This window comes from Oncorhynchus kisutch, linkage group LG6 (assembly GCF_002021735.2).
Source record: "Oncorhynchus kisutch isolate 150728-3 linkage group LG6, Okis_V2, whole genome shotgun sequence".
NCBI lineage: Eukaryota > Metazoa > Chordata > Actinopteri > Salmoniformes > Salmonidae > Oncorhynchus > Oncorhynchus kisutch.
This window is the reverse complement of record NC_034179.2, coordinates 19,806,052-19,828,903: the sequence shown is the minus strand read 5'-3', so window position 1 is coordinate 19,828,903 and position 22,852 is coordinate 19,806,052. Positions and strand designations below refer to the sequence as shown.

At 44.8% G+C, this 22,852-nt stretch overlaps 1 protein-coding gene, 1 long non-coding RNA gene and 1 pseudogene across 2 annotated transcripts; 2 read left to right on the top strand and 1 right to left on the bottom strand.

The window, feature by feature from the left end:
- Nucleotides 1-682: 682 nt before the first annotated feature.
- abraxas1 (abraxas 1, BRCA1 A complex subunit) lies at nt 683-5,013 on the top strand. The gene is made up of 9 exons (XM_020485034.2): nt 683-1,094; nt 1,247-1,337; nt 1,421-1,457; nt 1,599-1,665; nt 1,847-2,043; nt 3,228-3,347; nt 3,455-3,539; nt 3,649-3,757; nt 3,843-5,013. Exons 1-9 carry the CDS (start codon nt 1,008-1,010, stop codon nt 4,262-4,264), a joined length of 1,215 nt encoding a protein of 404 aa, XP_020340623.1. The 5' UTR covers nt 683-1,007; the 3' UTR covers nt 4,265-5,013.
- On the bottom strand, nt 3,613-6,691 carry LOC116374358 (uncharacterized). The gene is made up of 3 exons (XR_004210213.1): nt 5,311-6,691; nt 5,015-5,066; nt 3,613-4,759 (listed from the first exon to the last, which is right to left on the bottom strand). It is a non-coding gene; the product is annotated as an uncharacterized LOC116374358 (long non-coding RNA).
- A 168-nt stretch (nt 6,692-6,859) lies between these two features.
- LOC109892470 (helicase POLQ-like) overlaps nt 6,860-22,852 on the top strand; it is a 48,436-nt pseudogene continuing 32,443 nt past the window's right edge.

Here is a 22,852-nt window from a genome sequence, read left to right as displayed (position 1 = left end):
CATTCAAAATGTATTTTTGGGTGTCATGGAAAATGTATGGAGTAAAAAGTGCATACTTGTATTTAGGAATGTAGTAAAGTAAAAGTAAAAGTTGTCAAAAATATAAATAGTAAACTTAAGTACAGATACACAAAACAAACTACTTAGGTAGTACTTTCAAGTGTTTTTACTTAAGTAATGTACACCACTGTATCTCCCTAAAAAATGATTTTAAACCGAACTCTAACATGAACCAAACAGCTAACTTTAGACCTAACCCTAACCATAAATTAAGACCAAAAGCTATTTTTTGTTTATATGAGTTTTTACAATTTAGCCATTTTGACTTTATGGCTGTGGTAACTAGTGGAAATAATAAAACCACTCCCCCCACTGGCGAGTTGCTCGAAAAAAGTTCAGCTTTCGTGCATATTCAGTTGCGCAGAAAAAGCGATGCGTCTGCAATTGCAGGTAGCGCTGTTTTTACGCAATCGTAACACCAAATATATTTATAACTAACCCGAGATAGTTTATCTGTGACGTTTACAGTGGGAGGAAATGAAGCATTTAGTGGGCAGAACAAGCAAAAGGATGTGGGCAAAGCCAAGCACGAGCTAGCGAGATCCTATTGGCATATATTTAAGTCTTCGCAATGAAATGGGCGTGTGCATTAAACGCAATTCGACAAATGCACTCCTTCTAAACAACGCCATTTGTTAAAACTTTGGCAAAGCGTCAAGTGTATTCAACTTAGTGCACTGTGTTCGTAACATATTGTAGTTTTGGGAACAGAACAATTGTGATCAGATATTTCATCGATGATAAAATTAGCAGAATGTCAGTCCAGTTTCACCTAGTCACATCCTCTCCCACTACCCGCGACTGAACTTCCTCTCACTACCATATTTGGTTGGCGAGAAAACGTTCTAAACGGATGCTTCAGCTTTATAGCCCCTGTGACGTGTCTGGGTTACTGTTTTGTTTGTGTGGTAAACACTTTTGATGTTGTCTTTCTGATAAAAAGAAGCATGGAGGACTCAAACTCTTATATTCGCGTCTCCGGATTTGTTCTTGGTTCATTGATGTTTCAGCACCTGAACAGTGATTCTGATGTGGTAAGTAGTTGGCTAGATCGCTAGCTACGTTAGCCAGTTGGCTAACACCACAACAGATAGGTCTGACCAAATAGCTTACTCATTCAAATACTAGTTATTTTATTAAACTGAGCGTATACATGTATGTAACGTTACCTCATAACATTTTGCAGGAAGGTCTCATTCTCGGGGAGACCAAAGCTGAAGAGCGAAGCAACATCACTGACTCTCAAATCGACAACATACAGTTTGAGCATACAATAAGTGAGTCATCAGCTGTGTACTTACATTTTATAATATAATCTTGGTGTGTACTGACTGTTGTCTCACCCTGCTTTCTGTTCCAGACATTCAGAAACACATATCATGTCGCAAGCTCAATAGGTAAACTGCAGAGACTAAAGGTTTCTTAAAATTGTGATTCAGCTGTGTGTAACTATTTCAACAGTATATCACTTACTATCATATATTATTTCTGGAAGCATGTCACTTAAACAAATCTATTTTTCTCTCCACCTCCCTTAGCTTCTATAATAGAATAGGGGAGGTGAACCAGGATGAAATAAGGCACATTTTATCCAACTATAAGGAGGTAAGTGGAAGAAGATAGCGTGGTAATATTGATGTCACAGATGGTGGTATTGCAACTAAGTCCAGGGAGTAAAGGAACCTGTGCCATTAGGCAAGTTGTTTGCATTTCTTTCCTCTTGTTTGATAGCCAACAAAGCACACTTTTATTCACCCTCTTTCTTCTATTTGACTTTCCTATCCAGGAGAATGTGATTGGTTGGTATAAACAGCGGAGAAACACAGATCAACAAATTACCTTCAGAGAGCAAGTAGTCCATGAGAACCTGAAGAGAGCACTCTCCAATCACGAGCTGATCTTTCTGCTACTGACACCCAGTGAGATCACAACATCAGGCTCCACTCACAAACTGGAGTATGCAGTCTTCAGATCACATGGCAGGTCAGTACATTCACATTTTGAGGGCCTTCACACTGTTTTGAATCAAACTGTATTGCACTGTGAGTAGTCTATCACTGCCTTCACTAAAAACAGATCTGTTCAGTATGGCTTTCTGCTTAGCTCAACCCTTAGTCACCTCTAGCTTAAGCGGTAAAACAAAAAAAGTGTGTGTGTATATATATATTCTACACCGAGTACAAAACATTTGGAACACCTTCCTAATATTGAGTTGCACCCCCTTTGCGCTCGGAACAACCTCAATTAGTCGGGGCATGGACTCTACAAGGTGTCAAGCGTTCCACAGGGATGCTGGCCCATGTTGATTCCAATGCTTCACATAGTTGGCTGGATGTCCTATAGGTGGTGGAATATTCTTAATGCACACAGGAAACTGTTATGTGGAAAACCCAGCAGTGTTGCAGTTCTTGACACTCAAACTGGTGTGACTGGCACCAACTACCATACCCTGTTCAAAGGCACTTCAATCTTTTGTCTTTCCCATTCATGAATGGCACACATACACAATCCATTTCTCAATTGTATCAAGGCTAAAAAAAATCCATCTTTAACACGTCTCCTCCCCTTCATCTACACTGATAGAAGTGGATTTAACAAGTGACATCAATAAGGGATCATGGCCTTCACCTGGCCTCCCGGGTGGCGGTCTAAGCGGTCTAAGACAGTGCTAGAGGCATCACTACAGACCCTGGTTCATTCCCAGGCTGTGTCACAACCGTCCGTGATAGGGAGTTACATAGGGCTGCGCACAATTGGCCCAGCATCGTCCGAGTTTGGGGAGGTTTTGTCCTTCCTTGTAAATAAGAATTTGCTCTTAAATTACTTGCCTAGTTAAATAAAATGGAATCATCAGGTATTCCAAATTGTTTTTTTTTTACCTTTTTATTTTACAACAAATTCTTATTTTCAATGACTGCCTAGGAACAGTGGGTTAACTGCCTGTTCAGGGGCAGAACGACAGATTTGTACCTTGTCAGCTCGGGGATTCAAACTTACAACCTTTCGGTTACTAGTCCAACGCTCTAACCACTAGGCTACCCTGCCGCCCCTAATGTCTTGTATACTGTAGTTTTATCCTTGTTTTGTTTTTTACTCTTGCTGTACAGTCCTTAGATTTAAAGCACCTTTCAAGAAATCCCATTTTTATTATTTTTTATTATTATTAGTCAGTATTGCAGTGTACCTGTCCTGGTCAGCAACCTGGGTTTGTTGGAAGAGCAGGACTACTGGAGACTCTCTGCATCTTGTTCATCAGTCAACTACAACCATGCTGTTAGGAAACACAGGTACTACTACTGGGCCTCAGCACTGGGCACTATTGACTTTGAAAAATGTAATGTGTGTGTTTGTCTGGTACCTGTATGACTAGTCTTACACTTTTTGCCCTGTGTAGATCTAAATTCTTCTCCTCCGATGGATCTTTGCATGAGGTGGATGAGATTAATGACATGAACAACTCCTTGCAGGGTGAACTGAAGGTAAGTTGAATTGATGGCAAGAGAAATGTAAAAACATGTACAAAAGACTGTACAGTACAACCTTTGGTAAACATGGTGTCACCTGGGATTTGTTTATTTCTTTTCACAGATTGCATGTAAGAAAGTGGAGGAGAGTGAACGATTGGTCGAGAAGCTGCTTGCAGACGTTTCTGATCTAAGAAGGATGGTCAATGATAGGAAACAAGAGCTGGGAGAAAGTATAACCTTTGTTTCTATTGATGAATCAGTCTTGATTTATTCTCTTGTGTGTATTAAACATTTTATTTACGTTTGTGTTTCCAGTCTCAGCAGATGGAGCCTCCACCCCGGCACAGCCCCAGGAGAATGTGCTGCTCTGTGAGGTCATCAAAACACTATTCCCTGGGGCATCTCTACTCCAAACGCAGGCTCTAAACTTCCAGGGGTTTCCATTGCCTGAGTTCTGCTGCAGCACTGACCATGGCATAGACATTGCTACAACACTGCCTTTGATCCTGAGTCATACACTCCCTAAAGCCAGGAAGGGGAGGCTTGGGCGAGGCGGAGGTACATCCTGGAGAAAACGTCCCCTTCGTGAATCATCTGAGGTGCCGAAGAGGAGGAAAGGCATGCTGGAGGAGACTGAGGAGTCTTTGTCAGTCAGTGGGTCCGAGACCGAGGAGGATTTGATCCCAGCCAATCAGAATGGAAATGATTTAGATGTGTCCAATTCCCCCGTCTTCTGAAGACCAAATGGACCGCTCAAGAATGGTCACTTTGCATTAAATGTCACTGTGTATGGATTATATGAAATTCTGTGACATTCCCCTGTAACCGTCCTCCATCAATAACTGAAAACTTGATATGTTTGCAGGGATGCCTTCAATTAGCTTATTTTTAGGGGCAACATGTTTTATTTAGAAGTGACTGTCCAAGTTATTGATTATAATAACTTTAGTTTATCAACCATTTTTTTATATTCAAGCTGTTATTGAACTTGTACATAATTACATAAAATTATTTTCACGTGTAGTGAGTTACGATTATTGGTCTCATGGCTCAACCCAAGCATAGCAGCTCAGACTAGATTAACAAGCAATATTCCACATTAAGAATTATTTTAATACAATTATTACAGTATATATGCTACACTAGTTCCCCAATACAGGCTGACAGTTACTCCCAAGTGCTGGTTGTCGAAGGTGTTTGTATCTTTCATAATGTGGGTCCAGACATGAATCCTGCGGAGGAAAATATGAGTATTTATTATAGAAAGGCCTAAACGATCAAAACATGGTCATTTTGAGCTATAGGTCTGTAGCGCACAATGTCATCAGTACCCTCTGGTAAGTAGTGATGGTGCATTTGCAAAGAGAAACTATCACAAAGCAACCTCAAGGCTTAATGCTGCTGACCCAAGAGTATTGGATCATATGATATTCTGTCCCAAGACCAGTCAATGAGTCAATAATAAAGTGAGTGATTTGATGACTTACCCATAGCTTTCTTTATGGCTTTGGAAATCTCCCTCTGTTTCTTATCACAGTCCTGGAAAGGAATAACACCTTGTTAAAATTACATGACAGCCTCTGGTGATGTGAACATGTTTAGCTTTATCTGACCAAGTTCTCACATGTTACATGCCTACTGTAAATTCTTCCTGTGTGGGGGTTTATATACAGGGACAGCAGCTATTGGAAAGAAGTTTGGATTATATGCATTTTGTAATTAAACATTGCTCAATTGCATCTCTGCTTATCAGTATGGTATTATATACTGTAGTCTGACAGACCTGAACATTCTTGAAATCCACTGTGATGTCACAGAATGCAGCCCTTCTGTGGTTCATATGGATTCTCCATCCATAATGGTTGGGTAGATAAATGTACATAAAGTTATGTGAATCCATCCAACAATGTAGTTGCCATAGACGTTGTAAACAAATGAGACAGCTTCAAATCCTGTAATGTTCGTCATGTGGAATGTCACACCTTGAGTACATAAGAATCAAATTATATTTGCATTTTCAAAAGTCATCCGAAACCCAATTATTCCATCCATATAGTTTTTCTTTGTGCACTCTTCCTAGATGGATAGCTAGCTAATAGTAACGTATGCAGATTAAATTTCATCGTTCTTCTGGACTACATTAGACGAGCCTGGGATACTTCTGAGACATTGTTCCACGATAAGAGTAAAGAAGACATTAGCTTACATCAAATAGAGTTTACTCTGGCCAGCTAGCTAGTATATTAGCCAGCAGATCCGACCCGTTTGCTTACATAGGGTCGGACAGCATTCCTGTGTAGATTAAGACACCGCGGAACTGGCAACATATACGGTTTGGGAAATGTACATCAATCCAGGGATGACAAATGCTTTGTACTCCGAAATGTCTCATTATCCCAAATATTACAGCACTGGCTCTATGGTTTCTTAATCTACACATGAATGATGTCCGACCCCAATGCAGCTGTAAGTAAACGGGTCGGATGCTAGATAGTTAGCTAGTTTATAGGACACATGTGGCTAGTTAACGTTAGCTAGCAATGGATGGCATAGCTACAGTTAGAGGTTAGCCATTTGGCTAGCTAATACTAGGTTATCTTAATCATTACAAACGTCAGTATGATTGTGCTTTTGTCCCTAGCAATGAATTGTATACACAATAAAACTGCATTCTTATATTTGCCTTCAAGCCGTGAAATGTTTCATTATAAAGATCGGACAGCGAGCATTTTAACCTGCTGTGTTAAAAACAACATTGACGTCACATCCTGATCAGTAGTTCCTCCCAAAATTAATGGATTTCAAAGTGATAGTTTGTTAAATTTCCATATAACACATCTTAATACTTCCTTAAAACAAATATAATGAATCTAAAATATTAAAATATGGTACTGCAACTAAACTAATTGTATCACTGTCAATAGGTCGGAATAAATACAGTCTATTTACTCCACTGGAATCAATTTGAAGTTAGATTTATATATTTACTCGTCTCTGATGGGCTTATCCGTTAAATAAACGCATGTTTACTAGTAAAGCATTAGACAAATCTAAACGGATCCAACTCTAATTCATTACAGTAGGTATGTGTTGCTAACATAAAATTAATTAAAAATCCTACAATGTGATTTTCTGGAATTTTTTTTCTCATTTTGTCTGTCATAGTGTACCTATGATGAAAATTACAAGCCTCATATTTTTAAGTGGGAGAACTTGCACAATTGGTGGCTGACTAAATACTTTTTTTGCCCCACTGTATATGGTGAATAGCTTTCTGCCCCTTTTCCCTGTCTAATTGCATGTCCTCACTATAGTTCTGTGTCAATTTTACCATGTTTTACCACTTTTTAAAAGTGTGTGGTTGTCTTGAGTAATTGGATTCATTGCCCTGCTTCATATTACAGAGGATCATAATCAATGCTCTCTTCTATTTCAAAATGGCAGAAGAACTGTCTAACCCTGGACTCAGTTCAGCAGAGGAGAAGAGGAGGAGTGTTTCAGGTTTTCTTGGCTCCTAAACTTTAAGGCATGTTCATCCATTTTATTTTGAAGAGTCATCATATTTTATATGGCCCGAGGGGTGTGTGGTATGTCGCCAATATACTACGGTTAAGGGCTGTTCTTATGACGCGGAGTGCCTGGATACAGCCCTTAGCCGTGGTATATTGGTAATATACCACAAACACAGAGATTCCTTATCTCTATTATAAACTGGTTACCAACATAATTAGAGCAGTAAAAATAAATGCTTTGTCTTACCCGTTGATTACGGTCTGATATACCACGGTTTCAGCCAATCATCATTTAGGGCTCTAACTACCCGGGTTTATAATGAAATATATACTTGTCTTCAGTACCAGGCAGTCGGCTGTTGAAGGCTGACACATTGTATTTGAAGTCTTAACACCTGACTAATCCTTCTGTTTTCCAGTACTCCAGTGCAATGCAGAAGATCGATCAGGATCATATTGTTGCCTTGGTAACTGAGGTCATTCCAAGCCAGCCAGTCGTGCCTTGTTTTCTGTCCCACCAAGAAAAATTGTGAGAACTTGGCTGAGATGATCTGCAAATACCTGAAAAAGTAAGAGACATATCTTTGTATCCCTCCTCTCTGTATTCCAAATCATGGTAAGCCTGCCCAGTGGCTGTGATTGTGTGGATTGTGATTGATCCAACATGCCACTTCTTCTTGAATTCTCCAGGGACTTTATCCAGTGCAAGCAGGCAGAGAAGGCTGTGTTGCTGGGGGTGCTAAGGAGCAGTGGGAACAGCTCCCTGTGTCTGGTGCTCAAGAAGACAGTGCCGTATGGCCTGGCCTATCACCACAGTGGGATGACCAGAGAGGAGAGGAAGCTGGTGGAAGAGGCTTACTCTGCTGGGGTTTTCTGTCTCCTCACCTGCACCTCCACACTGGCTGCAGGGATCAACCTACCTGCTCGGAGGTAAGCCAAAGTAAAGAATCGAACCTGTCTCAGACTACTTCACTGCTACTAAGGCTACTAGGAACAGCTGTTCTCACATGCGACATGTCATAACATAAGTTGCATCTCTATGTTAGATAATGGCAGTTCTTATAGACTTAATTGGATCCATCATTGTGTGTTTGAACCAGGGTGATTCTGCGTTCTCCGTACATGGCAGTAGACTTCCTGAAGAGGAGCCAGTACAAGCAGATGGTGGGGAGGGCTGGAAGGGCCGGGATAGACACTCATGGAGAGAGCATCCTCATCCTACAGGACAAAGACAAAGTCATGGTAAAGAGCAACAACCGTAAACATGTGCATGTAGTACTATGTAATGACATTGGGTCCTTATGTTTGCACGTTCTGACAGACTCATCTAATGCATTGTTCCTGTCCACCTTTTTGTATTTTCAAGTCAAAAAGCTTGTGTCTGCGCCAATGGAGATCTGTAAAAGCAACCTAATGCATGATAACGGAAAGGGTGTCCTGAGTCTCATCCTATCAGTTATTGGATTAAATGTGAGCACTTCTTGAAGAATTTCCATAAGTGAATTCCAGAAAAATCCAGTTTCCTTTTTTAATGTGTCTTTTTAGCAAAGAACTTGGTCTTTATTAATGAATTAATTATATGTTTTTTGTGTTTGTTTTCTTTGTCTCCCTTCAGATCACGAACAGCTTAGAGCAGGTCATGGACTTCATGGACTTTGTTGTCTGTCCAGAAGAAACAGGTGTGCTTGGAGAGGAGCCTGTGGGAGGTGACACAGGAGTGTGTTGAGCTGTTGAAAGAGAAAGGCCTTGTCACTGTGTCCACAGAGCCACAGGATAGGACTCTGCAGTCACCAAGATAGGAAGAGCTACTTACAAAGGTGAACTACTCTCAAACACTCCAGAGCTGGTGTTAATCCCATTTCTATTCCCATACCAGGACATTGTTAATTAGCTAGCTAGCTTTCTGTGCTAATCTTGCTATTTTGTAGAAAGCCCTTGTTGATACTAGCCAGATGGCCACAGCTGTTTTTAAATCATTATAATATCAATACTAGCTACATTGGTTAGCTAGCTTGGAGGAAGTATTTAGTGTTGCGTGCATTGCGTCTGTGCATTTATCTAGCTACCATCCCATAGCCTACATCACATATGAAGTGTGACTGGCTCATCCATGGATGTATGGAGAAAATTCCCTCTTTTTCCTTTTTGTTGTCACTGCTATTTGCTCCCCCATGTGGGGATTCATGCTCTTGTTTTTGCTCAAAGTTAAGTTGTTGGCCACTGACGAGCATTGCGATTCTACAAGTAGAAATTATATTTTCTTAACTCGGCAAGCAGCAGGTACCGCTTTTGTTTTAGCAAGAGAAGGAACAGCCTCCCAGTGTGATAAGTTCCTATCGCCAGTCTTTTGACAGTGAGATTCTCAGTGTGTTTCATGCTTAGAAATGCTTCAATCCTTTTACAGAGACATGTTTTTTCTATGAATCAATCCTACACTCTTAAGTGTGTCTGCCCTCTCCTCCTCAGGCTCAGTGGATCTGACCTACTCTGGGGTCCTGTAAAGAGACCTGTCTAAAGGCCTGGAGAGCCTGATGCCAGGTAGACCAGGTGGAGGAAACTATCCAGCAACACCCTATGACATGGTCTCCCAGTGCAAGCCTGATTGGATGATCTACTTCAGATAGGTTAGAGCCTTTATGTGCTTCTTAATTCTTTATTTTTAATAATTTATACACTACCGTTCAAAAGTGTAGGGTCACTTAGAAATGTCCTTATTTTTGAAAGAAAAGCATTTTTTTGTCCATTTAAATAATAACATAAAATTGATCAGAAATACAGTGTAGACAGTGTTAATGTTGTAAATTACTATTGAAGCTGGAAACGGCAGATAAAAAAATATATATACAGTGGGGCAAAAAAGTATTTAGTCAGCCACCAATTGTGCAAGTTCTCCCACTTAAAAAGATGAGAGAGGCCTGTAATTTTCATCATAGGTACACTTCAACTATGACGGACAAAATCACATTGTAGGATTTTTAATGAATTTATTAGCAAATTATGGTGGAAAATAAGTATTTGGTCAATAACAAAAGTTTCTCAATACTTTGTTATATACCCTTTGTTGGCAAGACAGAGGTCAAACATTTTCTGTAAGTCTTCACAAGGTTTTCACACACTGTTGCTGGTATTTTGGCCCATTCCTCCATGCAGATCTCCTCTAGAGCAGTGATGTTTTGGGGCTGTTGCTGGGCAACACAGACTTTCAACTCCCTCCAAAGATTTTCTATGGGGTTGAGATCTGGAGACTGGCTAGGCCCCTCCAGGACCTTGAAATGCTTCTTACGAAGCCACTCCTTCGTTGCCCGGGCGGTGTGTTTGGGATCATTGTCACGCTGAAAGACCCTATTTTCCACCATAATTTGCAAATAAATTCATAAAAAATCCTACAATGTGATTTTATGGATTTTTTCTCTCATTTTGTCTGTCATAGTTGAAGTGTACCTATGATGAAAATTACAGGCCTCATCATTTTAAGTGGGAGAACTTGCACAATTGGTGGGTGACTAAATACTTTTTTGCCCCACTGTATATTTTTTTAAAATGGAATATCTACATAGGCGTACAGAGACCCATTTATCAGCAACCATCACTCCTGTGTTCCAATGGCACGTTGTGTTAGCTAATCCAAGTTTATCATTTTAAAAGGCTAATTGATCATTAGAAAACCCTTTTGCAATTATGAGCACAGCTGAAAAGTGTTCTGATTTAAAGAATAAAACAAAACTGGCCTCTGGAGAGTCAGCCTTTGTGGGTTTGATTACAGGCTCAAAATGGCCAGAAACAAAGGACTTTCTTCTGAAACTCGTCAGTCTATTCTTGTTCTTAGAAATGAAGGCTATTCCATGTGAGAAATTGGCAAGAAACTTTTGATCTTTTACAACGCTGTGTACTACTCCCTTCACAGAGCAGAGCAAACTGGCTCTAACCAGAATAGAAAGAGGAGTGGGAGGCCACGTTGCACAACATAAAAAAAGCATCCCGGAGTCGCCTCTTCACTGTTGATGTTGAGACGGGTGTTTTGTAGGTACTATTTAATGAAGCTGCCAGTTGAGGACTTGAGGCATCTGTTTCTCAAACTAGACACTCTAATGTACTTGTCCTCTTGCTCAGTTGCGCACCGGGGCATCCCACTGCTCTTTCTATTCTGGTTATAGCCAGTGTGCGTTCTGTGAAGGGAGTAGTACACAGCGTTGTACGAGATCTTCAGTTTCTTGGATTCCATTAAGGGGAAACATTTAAATGGCTTGGAATGGCCTAGTCAAAGCCCAGACATCAATCCAGTTGAGAATCTGTGGTAGGACTTAAAGATTGCTGAACACCAGCGGAACCCATCCAACTTGAAGGAGCTGGAGCACTTTTGCCTTGAAGAATGTGCAAAAATCCCAGTGGCTAGATGTGCCAAGCTTATAGAGACATGCAGCTGTAATTGCTGCAAAAGGGGGCTCTACAAAGTATTGACTTTGGGGGGTGAATAGTTATTTTTTGTTGTCTTATTTCTTGTTTGTTTCACAAAATATTTTGCATCTTCAAAGTGGTAGGCATGTTGTGTAAATCAAATGATACAACCCCCCCCCAAAAATCTATTTTAATACCAGGTTGTAAAGGCAACAAAATAGGAAAAATGCCAAGGAGGGTGAATACTTTCGCAAGCCACTGTATATACAGGGTGTACTGGTACTGAGTCAATGTGTGGGGGTACAGGTTAGTCGATGTAATATGTACATGTATGTAGGGGTAAAGTGACTATGCATAGATAATAAACAGTGAGTAGCAGCAGTGTTAAAAAAAGGGGGTCAATGCAAATTGTCCGGGTAGCCATTTGATTAGCTGTTCAGCAGTCTTATGTCTTGGGGGTAGAAGCTGTTAAGGAGCCTTTTAGACCTAGACTTGGTGCTCCGGCACCGCTTGCCGTGCTGTAGCAGAGAGAACAGTCTATGACTAGAATGGCTGGAGTCTTTGGCATTTTTAGGGCCTTTCTCTGACACCGCCTGGTATAGAAGTCCTGGATGGCAGGAAGCTTGGCCCCAGTGATGTACTGGGCAATATGCACTACCCTCTGTAGTGCCGTTCAGTCAGATGCCAAGCAGTTGCCATACCAGGCAGTGATGCAACCAGTCAGCATGCTCTCGATGGTGCAGCTGTAGAAATTTTTGAGAATCTGAGGACCCGTGCCAAATCTTTTCAGTTTCCTGAGAGGGAATAGGTGGTTGTGCCCTCTTCACGACTGTCATGTTTTGGACCATGATAGTTTGTTGATGTGGACAACTTGGAACTTGAAGCTCTTGATCTGCTCCACTACATCCCCGTCAATGAAATGGGGGCGTGCTTTGGCCTCTTTTTCCTGTAGTCCACGATCATCTCCTTTGTCTTGATCACATTGAGGGAGAGGTTGTTGTCCTGGCACCACACTCCCAGTCGTGGGTGATCAGGGATTACAGGAGAGAACTAAGCACGCACCCCTGAGGGGCCCCTGTGTTGAGGATCAGCGTGGCATATGTGTTGTTGCCTACCCTTACCACCTGGGGGTGGTTTTTCCAACAATTGTTAACAGACAGATTATTTCACTTATCACACTGTATCACAATTCCAGTGGGTCAGAAGTTTACATACACTATGTTGACTATGCCTTTAAACAACTTGGAAAATTCCAGAAAAGTATGTCATGGCGTTAGAAGCTTCTGATAGGGTAATTGACATAATTTGAGTCAATTGAAGGTGTACCTGTGGATGTATTTCAAGGCCGACCTTCAAACTCAGTGCCTCTGCTTGACATCATGGGAAAATCTAAAGAAATCAGCCAAGACCTCAGGAAAAATAATTCTAGACCTCCACAAGTCTGGTTCATCCTTGGGAGCAATTTCAAAACGCCTGAAGGTACCTCTTTCATCTGTACAAACAATAGTACGCAAGTATAAACACCATGGGACCACTGGGCCGTCATACCGCTCAGGAAGGAGACGCGTTCTGTCTCCGAGAGATGAACGTACTTTGGTGCGAAAAGTGCAACTCAATCTCAAAATAACCGCAAAGGACCTTGTGAAGATGCTGGAGGAAACAACAGGTACAAAAGTATCTATATTCACAGTAAAACGAGTCCTATATCGACATAACCTGAAAGGCCAACTCAGCAAGGAAGAAGCCACAGCTCCTACACCATCTTAATAAAACCAGACTACGGTTTGCAACTGCACATGGGGACAAAGATCGTACTTTTGGAGAAATGTCTTCTGGTCTGATGCAACAAAATTGGAACCGTTTGGCCTTAATGACCATCGTTCTGTTTGGAGGAAAAAGTGGGAGGCTTGCAAGCCGAAGAACACCATCCCAACTGTGAAGCACGGGGGTGGCAGCATCATGCTGTGGGGGTGCTTTGATGCAGGAGGGACTGGTGCCCTTCACAAAATAGATGGCATCATGAGGGATGAAAATGATGTGGATATATTGAAGCAACATCTCAGACATCAGTCAGGAAGTTAAAGCTTGGTTGCAAAAGGGTCTTCCAAATGGACAATGACCCCAAGCATACTTCCAAAGTTGTGGAAAAATGTCTGAAGGACAACAAAGGCAAAGTATTGGAGTGGCCATCACAAAGCCCTGACCTCAATCCTATAGAACATTTGTGAGCAGAGCTGAAAAAGTGTGTGGGAGCAAGGAGGCCTACAAACCTGACTCGGTTACACCAGCTCTGTGAGGAGGAATGGCCCAAAATTCACCCAATGTATTGTGGGAAACTTGTGGAAGGCTACCCAAAACATTTGACCCAAGTTAAACAATTTAAAGGCAATGCTACCAAATACTAAATGAGTGTAAACTTCTGACCCACTGGGAATGTGATGAAATAAATTTAAGCTTTCTACTATTACTCTGACATTTCACATTCTTAAAATAAAGTGGTGATCCTAACTGACCAAAGACAATTACTTTTTACTAGGATTATATGTCAGGAATTGTGAAACTGAGTTTAAATGTGTTTGGCTAAGGTGTATGTAAACTTCCGACTTCAACTGTAGGTATAACAGACAGGTTGAAAATATCAGTGACAACACTGGGTACACGTCCTGGTAATCCTTCATCCTTGTGAATGTTGACCTGTTTAAAGGTCTTACTCACATGAGCTACGGAGAGCATGATCACACAGTCATCCGGAACAGCTGGTGCTCTAATGTATGTTTCAGTGTTGCTTGCATCGAAGCGTGCATAGAAGCAATTTAGCTCTTCTTGTAGATTTGTGTCACTGAGCAGCTCGCAGCTGGGCTTCCTTTTGTAGTCTGCAATAAACTCAGCAAAAAAAGAAACATTTTTCAGGACCCTGCCTTTCAAAGATAATTCATAAAAATCCAAATAACTTCACATATGTTCACTGTAAAGGGTTTAAACACTGTTTCCAAATCTTGTTCAATGAACCTTAAACAATTAATGAACATGCACCTGTGGAACGGTTGTTAAGACACTAACAGCTTACAGACGGTATGCAATTAAGGTCACAGTTACGAAAACTTAGGACACTGAAGAGGCCTTTCTACTGACTCTGAAAAACGCCAAAAGAAAGATGCCCAGGGTCCTTGCTCATGTACGTGAACGTGCCTTAGGCATGCTGCAAGGAGGCATGAGGACTTCAAATGTGGCCAGGGAAATACAATGCAATGTCCTGTGAGACGCCTAAGACAGCGCTACAGGTAGACAGGACGGACAGCTGATCGTCTTCGCAGTGGCAGACCATGTGTAACAATGCCTGCACAGGATCAGTACATCCGAACGTCACACCTGCGGGACAGGTACAGGATGGCAACAACTGCCAGAGTTACACCAGGAACGCACAATCCCTCCATCAGTGCTCAGACTGTCCGCAATAGGCTGAGAGAGGCTGGACTCGGGGCTTGTTGGCCTGTTGTAAGGCAGGTCCTCACCAGACATCACCGGCAACATCACCTATGGGCAGAAACCCACAGTCGCTGGATCAGACAGGACTGGCAAAAAGTGCTCTTCACTGACGAGTCATGGTTTTGTCTCAACAGGGTTGATGGTCGGATTCACATTTATCGTCGACGGAATGAGCGTTACACCGAGGCCTGTACTCTGGAGCGGAATCGATTTGGAGGTGGAGTTAATGGTCATGGTCTGGGGCGGTGTGTCACAGCATCATCGGACTGAGCTTTTTGTCATTGCAGGCAATCTCAACACTGTGCGTTACAGGGATGACATCCCCCTCCCTCATGTGGTACCCTTCCTGCAGGCTCATCCTGACCTGACCCTCCAGCATGACAATGCCACCAGCCATACCGCTCGTCCTGTGCGTGATTTCCTGCAAGACAGGAATGTCAGTGGCCTGCCATGGCCAGCGACGAGCCCGGATCTCAATCCCATTGAGCACGTCTGGGACCTTTTGGATTGGAGGGTGAGGGCTAGGGACATTCCCCCCAGAAATATCATGGAACGTGCAGGTGCCTTGGTGGAAGAGTGGGGTAACATCTCACAGCAAGAACTGGCAAATCTGGTGCAGTCCATGAGGAGGAGATGCACTACAGTACTTAATGCAGTTGGTGGCCACGCCAGATACTGACTGTTACTTTTGATTTTGACCACCCCTTTGTTCAGGGACACATTATTAAATTTCTGTTAGTCACATGTCTGTGGAACTTGTTTAGTTTATGTTTGTTGTTGAATTTCGTTATGTTCATACAAATATTTACACATTAAGTTAGCTGAAAATAAACGCAGTTGACAGTGCTGAGTTTTTAATTTGCAAGCCCTGCCACATCCGATGAGTGTCTGACTCTGTTGTAGGATTCAATCTTAGTCCTGTTTTGACGCTTTGCCTATTTGATGGTTCGTCGGAGTGCTTGCATCTTGTTGAGTGCTGTCTTATTGCCAGCATTGGTTTGTGATGGTAAATGGACACCTACGAAAAATATAGATGAAAACTCTCTTGGTATTTAGTGTGGTCTACAGCTTATCATGAGATACTCTTACCTCAGGCAAGCAAAACTTTGAGACTTATTTTAATATAAGATTTTGCGCACCAGCTGTTATTGACAAATAGACAGACCACCACCCCTTGTCTTACCGGAAGTAGCTGTTTTGTCTTGCCGATGCACAGAAAACCCATCCAACTTTATATTATCCATATCGTCATTTTTAATGTCCTGTTGGTAGGATAGTCTTGAATGGTGCTCATCCAGTTTATTCTCCAGTATTTGCACGGTGGCCAATAGGACGGGTGGTAGAGGCGGGTTACCCACTTGCCGCCAAATTCTCACAAGGCACCCGGATCTGCGTCCCCTGTATCGGCGTCACTTCTTCTTGCGAACAACGAATTTGGGCCTGGTCTGGTATCAGCAGTAAATCCTTCGCTTCTGACTCATTAAAGAAAAAATCTTTCTCCAGCTCAATGCGAGTAGTCGCTGTTCTGATATCCAGAAGCTCTTTTTGGTCATAAGAATTGGTCATAAGAGACGGTGGCAGAAACATTTATGTACAAAATAAGTTACAAACAAACACGAAAAAACAGGCAAAATGGAACAATTGGTTAGGAGCCTGTAAAACGGCAGCCATGCCCTCCGGCGCCATTCTGATGTTTGGTATACTCAGTGAGTATGCGCGCCGCCACCGGTCTCGAGGACGACCCGGAAGACGAGGGGCCGGGCTATCCGGGTGGAGGCGGTGGAAATCTCTCAGGAGAGAAGGGTCCAAAATGTCCCCCACCGGAACCCAGTATCTCTCCTCTGGACCGTACCCCTCCCAGTCCACGAGGTACTGTAGGCCCCCCACCCGGCGTCTCGAATCCAGAATGCCCCGAACCCCTCGATGTCCAGAGGGGGCGGAGGGACCTCAGGCACCTCACCTTCTTGCAGGGGACCAGCCACCACCGGCCTGAGGAGAGACACATGAAACGAGGGGTTAATACGGTAATACCTAGGAAGTTGTAACCTGTAACACACCTTGTTTATTCTCCTCAGGACTTTGAACGGCCCCACACACTGCGGCCCCAGCTTCCGACAGGGCAGGCGGAGGGACAGGTTTCGGGTCGAGAGCCTCACTGCGGTGCTGGTCAGCGCCCCTCTTCTGCCGTTCTCCCGCTAACCTTAGCGAATCCTGAATGGCTTTCCAGGTGTCCTTGGAGCGCTGTACCCATTCCTCCACCGTAGGAGCCTCGGTCTGGCTCTGATGCCATGGGGCCAGGACCGGCTGGTAACCTAACACACTCCCTAGGAGTGGCGTAGGGAGTTCTGAGCGAGTTCAGCCCAAGGAACATACCGTGCCCACTCACCAGGCCGGTCCCGGCAATAGGACCGCAGAAACCTGCCCACATCCTGGTTTACGCGCTCCACCTGCCCATTACTCTCGGGGTGAAAACCTGAGGTTAAGCTGACCGAGACCCCCAGTCTCTCCATAAACGCCCTCCACACTCTGGACGTGAATTGGGGACCCCGATCAGAAACGATGTCCTCAGGCACCCCATAGTGCCGGAAGACATGGGTAAACAAGGCCTCCGCAGTCTGCAGGGCCGTAGGGAGACCGGGCAACGGGATGAGACGACAGGACTTAGAAAACCGGTCCACAACGACCAGGATCGTAGTACTTCCCTGGGACGGGGGAAGGTCGGTAAGAAAGTCCACCGATAAGTGTGTCCACGGCCGTTGTGGAACGGGGAAGGGTTGTAACTTCCCTCTAGGCAGGTGCCGATGAGCCTTGCTCTGAGCACACACTGAGCAGGAGGAGACATAAAATCTCACGTCTTTAGCCAGCGTGGGCCACCAGTATCTCCCACTAAGACTCCGCACTGTCCTCTCGATGCCAGGATGACCCGAGGAGGGGAGAGTATGAGCCCACCGGATCAGCTTATCCCGGACCCCCCTCGGCACGTACTGAGTCCCCACTGGACAGTTAGGGGGGGCCTGCTCTAACCGTGAGGCCCTCTCTATCTCCGCGTCCACCTCCCATACCACCGGTGCCACGAGACATGACGGTGGAATGATGGGAGTTGGCTCAACGGACCGCTCCTCGGTATCAGAGGCGGGACAGCGAGTCGGCATTGGTGTTTTGGGAGCCTGGCCGGTATGAGATGGTAAACCGAAACCTGGTGAAAAACATGGCCCATCTAGCCTGACGTGGATTTCGTCTCCTCGCTGCCCGGATATACTCGAGATTACGATGGTCAGTCTAGATGAGAAAAGGGTGTTTCGCCCCCTCAAGCCAATGTCTCCACACCTTCAGAGCCTTGACTACAGCTAACAACTCCCGGTCCCCCACGTCATAGTTTCGCTCCGCTGGACCGAGCTTGCTCGAAAAGAAAGCACACGGGCGGAGCTTGGGTGGCACGCCCGAGCGCTGGGACAGCACGGCCCGACCCCCGCCTCGGACTCATCCACCTCCACTATGAACGCTAAAGAGGGGTCCGGATGCGCCAACACGGGCGCATTGGTGAACAGCTCTTTCAAACGACTGAAAGCTCTGCCCGCCTATGCTGACCAACGCAAGCGCACCGGTCCTCCCTTCAGCAGTGAGGTGATGGGAGCAGCCACCTGACCAAAACCCTGGATAAACCTCCGGTAGTAATTGGCAAACCCTAAAAACCACTGCACTTCTTTCACCGTGGTCAGAGTCGGCCAATTATGCACGGCTGTAACGCGGTCATCCTCCATCACCACCCCGGAGGTGGAAATACGATACCCCAGGAAGGAAACGGACTGTTTGAAAAACTCACATTTCTCCGCCTTGCAATACAGGTCATGCTCCAGCAGTCGCCCAAGTACCTTACGCACCAGACACACATGCGCCGCGCGTGTGGCAGAATAGATCAAGATGTCATCGATGTACCCTACCACTCCCTGCCCGAGCAGGTCTCAGAGAATCTCATCTACGAAGGATTGGAAGACGGCTGGAGCATTCTTCAACCCATATAGCATGACGCGGTACTCATATTGACCAGATGTAGTACTAAATGCGGTTTTCCACTCATCTCCTCCCCGGATACGTACCAGATTATACGCGCTCCTCAGGTCCAGTTTTGTGAAGAAGCGCGCCCCGTGAAATGATTCCCCGGCCGTAGCGATGAGAGGTAGTGGGTAACTAAACCCCACTGTGATGGAATTTAGACCTCTATAATCAATGCACGGACGCAGACCTCCATCCTTCTTCTTCACAAAAAAGAAGCTTGAGGAGACGGGTGATGCGGAGGGCCGAATGTACCCCTGTCCCAGCGATTTAGCAACATATGTTTCCATCGCTACTGTCTCCTCCTGGGACAATGGATACACGTGACTCCTAGGAAGTGCAGCGTTCTCCAGAAGGTTTATTGCGCAGTCCTCTCGACGATGGGGTGGTAATTGGGTCTCCCTCTTTTTACTGAAAGCGATAGCCAAATCGGCATATTCAGAGGGAATGCGCACGGTGGAAACCTGGTCTGGACTCTCCACCGTAGTCGCACCAACGGCAACTCCTATACACCTGCCTGAACATTCCTGACCACCCCTTAAGAGCTCCCTGTCGCCAGGAAATCACCGGGTTGTGTTGAGCTAGCCAGGGAATTCCCAACACCACTGGAAACGCAGGTGAGTCTATAAGGAACAGATTAATCTGCTCCTTATGATCCCCCTGCGTTACCATGTCCAGCGGTACCGTAGCCTCCCTAACCATTCCTGACCCTAATGGTCGGCTATCTAAGGAGTGCACAGGGAAAGGTAGGTCTAACGACACCAGGGGAATCCCTAGCCTTAACGCGAGCCCACGATCCATGAAATTCCCAGCTGCGCCTGAATCGACTAGCGCCTTATGCTGTAGAGAGGGAAAAAACCCAGGGAAAGAAGTCAACACATACATATGACCGACAGGAAGCTCTGGGTGAGTCTGGTGCTTACTCACCTGGGGTGATCGAGTAGTGCTCCGCCTGTCCTCCCGACTCCCAGACGAGTTCCTCCAGCACCGGTCGGCCGTGTGCCCTCGCCGACCACAATTGGTGCAGGAGGACACTCCTCCTCCGGTCCCCCTCGAAGCCGCCCCTCCTAACTCCATGGGGATAGGGGCAGGAGGGCTGGGAAGTGGAAACGACAGGACCTGATCCGAACGCCCGCAGGCAGCCAGCAGGTTGTCGAGACGGATAGCCAAGTCAATGAGTTCATCCAGTGTGAGGGTCGTGTCCCGACATGCTAGCTCCCTGCGAACATCCTCCCTGAGACTGCATCGGAAATGATCTATCAAGGCCCTGTCGTTCCACCGTGCTCCTGCGGCCAAGGTCCTGAACTCCAGGGCAAAGTCCTGCACGCTCCTCGTCTCCTGACGCAGGTGGAACAGCCGTTCACCCGCCGCCCGACCCTCTGGTGGATGGTCAAACACAGCTCGGAATCGGTGGGTGAACTCTGGGTAAATATCCCTCGCCGAGTCCGGACCATTCCACACTGCGTTGGCCCACTCGAGGGCTCGCCCAGTCAAACAAGAGACGAGGGTGCTCACGCTCTCCTCTCCGGAGGGAGCAGGACGCACGGTAGCCAGGTACAGTTCCAGTTGGAGAAGGAAACCCTGGCACCCAGCCGCCGTTCCATCATACTCCCGTGGGAGCGTCAGCCGAAGAGCCCCAGAGCCAGATGTGGTTGCAGGAACAGGAGGTGCTGAAGGAGGGGGTGCTGGAGATGAGGTTGGAAGGCCACTCCTCTCCCATCGATCCATCCTCTCCATCATTTGGTCCATGGCCGAACCAATCCTGTGAAGCACGCTGGTGTGATGGAGGACCCTCTCCTCCATCGATGGGAGAGGAGACGCGGCTGCTCCTGCTGAGTCCATTGTGGGTGCGGGATTCTGTCACGGGATACTAGGAGTGGTGGGTGGAATCAGGCGCAGAGAGCAGGGTTCAGTAGATCTCAATTTATTCTCCGGCGCACAAAACGGTCACGCCAACATACAGGGCGCATACAATTGACCAGCCCAAACACAGGACCAAATAGTCCGGAGAATACTCATACGAAAACCACCATACGACAGAGTAACAAAAAACAATCCCACACAAAACATAATGTGTTTTACCTGTCTATTTGTGGAAAAATCATCCTGATGAACTCTTTAGTTATATCACAGTTTACCTGTTGTCATCAACAACCGCTTAATTGCAGAGCGCCACATTCAAATAATATTACAAAAAATATTTATATTCATGAAATCACAAGTGCAATATAGCAAAACACAGCTTAGCATTTTGTAAATCCATCTGTTGTGTCAGATTTTGAAAATATGCTTTACAGCAAAAGCAATCCAAGCATGTGTGTATATAGTTTATCGATCACTAGACAAAACATTATGAACACCTAGCATCAAAGTAGCTTGGTCACAAAAATCAGAAAAGCAATCAAATTAATCGCTTACCTTTGATGATCTTTGGATGTTTTCACTCACGAGACTCCCAGTTACACAAATGTTCCTTTTGTTCCATAAAGATTATTTTTATATCCAAAATACCTCAGTTTGTTTGGTGCGTTATGTTCAGAAATCGAAAGGCTCGAGCGGTCACGACAACGCAGACAAATTCCAAATAGTATCCGTAATGTCCACAGAAACATGTCAAACTTTTTTTATAATCAATCCTCAGGTTGTTTTTAAAATATATAATCGATAATATATCAACCGGCACTGTCCTTTTCAGTAGGAGAGGGAGAGACGATGGCTGCCCAAGCTCTGTTGCGCAAGCAAAACTCATGCGGACACCTGACGCGATGTTATCTTTCTCGCTCATTTTTCAAAATAAAAGCCTGAAACTATGTCTAAAGACTGTTGACACCTTAAGGAAGCGATAGGAAAAGGAATCTGGTTTAAATCCCTTTAAATGGAGCGAAGGCAGGCTATGGAATATGGAGCTTTCAAAATAGAAGTAACTTCCTGGTTTGATTTTCCTCAGGTTTCGCCTGCAATATCAGTTCTGTTATACTCACAGACAATATTTTGACAGTTTTGGAAACTTTAGAGTGTTTTCTATCCTAATCTGTCAATTATATGCATAATCTAGCATATGGGCCTGAGAAATAGGCCGTTTACATTGGGAACGTTATTTTTCCAAACATAAAAATAGTGCCCCCTAGCTGAAAGAGGTTAAAGCTGCAGTATGTAACTTTTTGGGAGACCAATTTCACATAGAAATGTGAGTTATAGATCTGTCATTCTCATTGAAAGCAAGTCTAAGAAGCGGTAGATATGTTCTATTAAGTTTGCAGACGACACAGCAGTAGTAGGCTTGATTACCAACAACGACGAGACAGCCTACACGGAGGAGGTGAGGGCTCTGGGAGTGTGGTGCCAGAAAAACAACCTCTCACTCAACGTCAACAAAACAAAGGAGATGATCGTGGACTTCAGGAAACGGCAGAGGGAGCACCCCCCTATCCACATCGATGGGACAGCAGTGGAGAAGGTGGAAAGTTAAGTTAATCGGCGTACACATCACTGACAAACTGAAATGGTCCACCCACACAGACAGTTTGTTGAAGAAGGAGCAACAGTGCCTCTTCAACCTCCGGAGGCTGAAGAAATGTGGCTTGTCAGCTAAAACCCTCAGAAACTTTTACAGATGCACAATTGAGAGCATCCTTCCGGGCTGTATCACCACCTGGTATGGCAATTGCACCACCCACAACCGCAAGGCTCTCCAGAGGGTGGTGCGGTCTGCACAACGCATCACCGGGGGCAAACTACCTGCCCTCCAGAACACCTACAGCACCCGATGTCACAGGAAGGCCAAAAAGATCATCAGGACAACAACAACCGAGCCACTGCCTGTTCACCCCGCTATCATCCAGAAGGTGAGGTCAGTTCAGGTGCATCAAAGCGGGGACC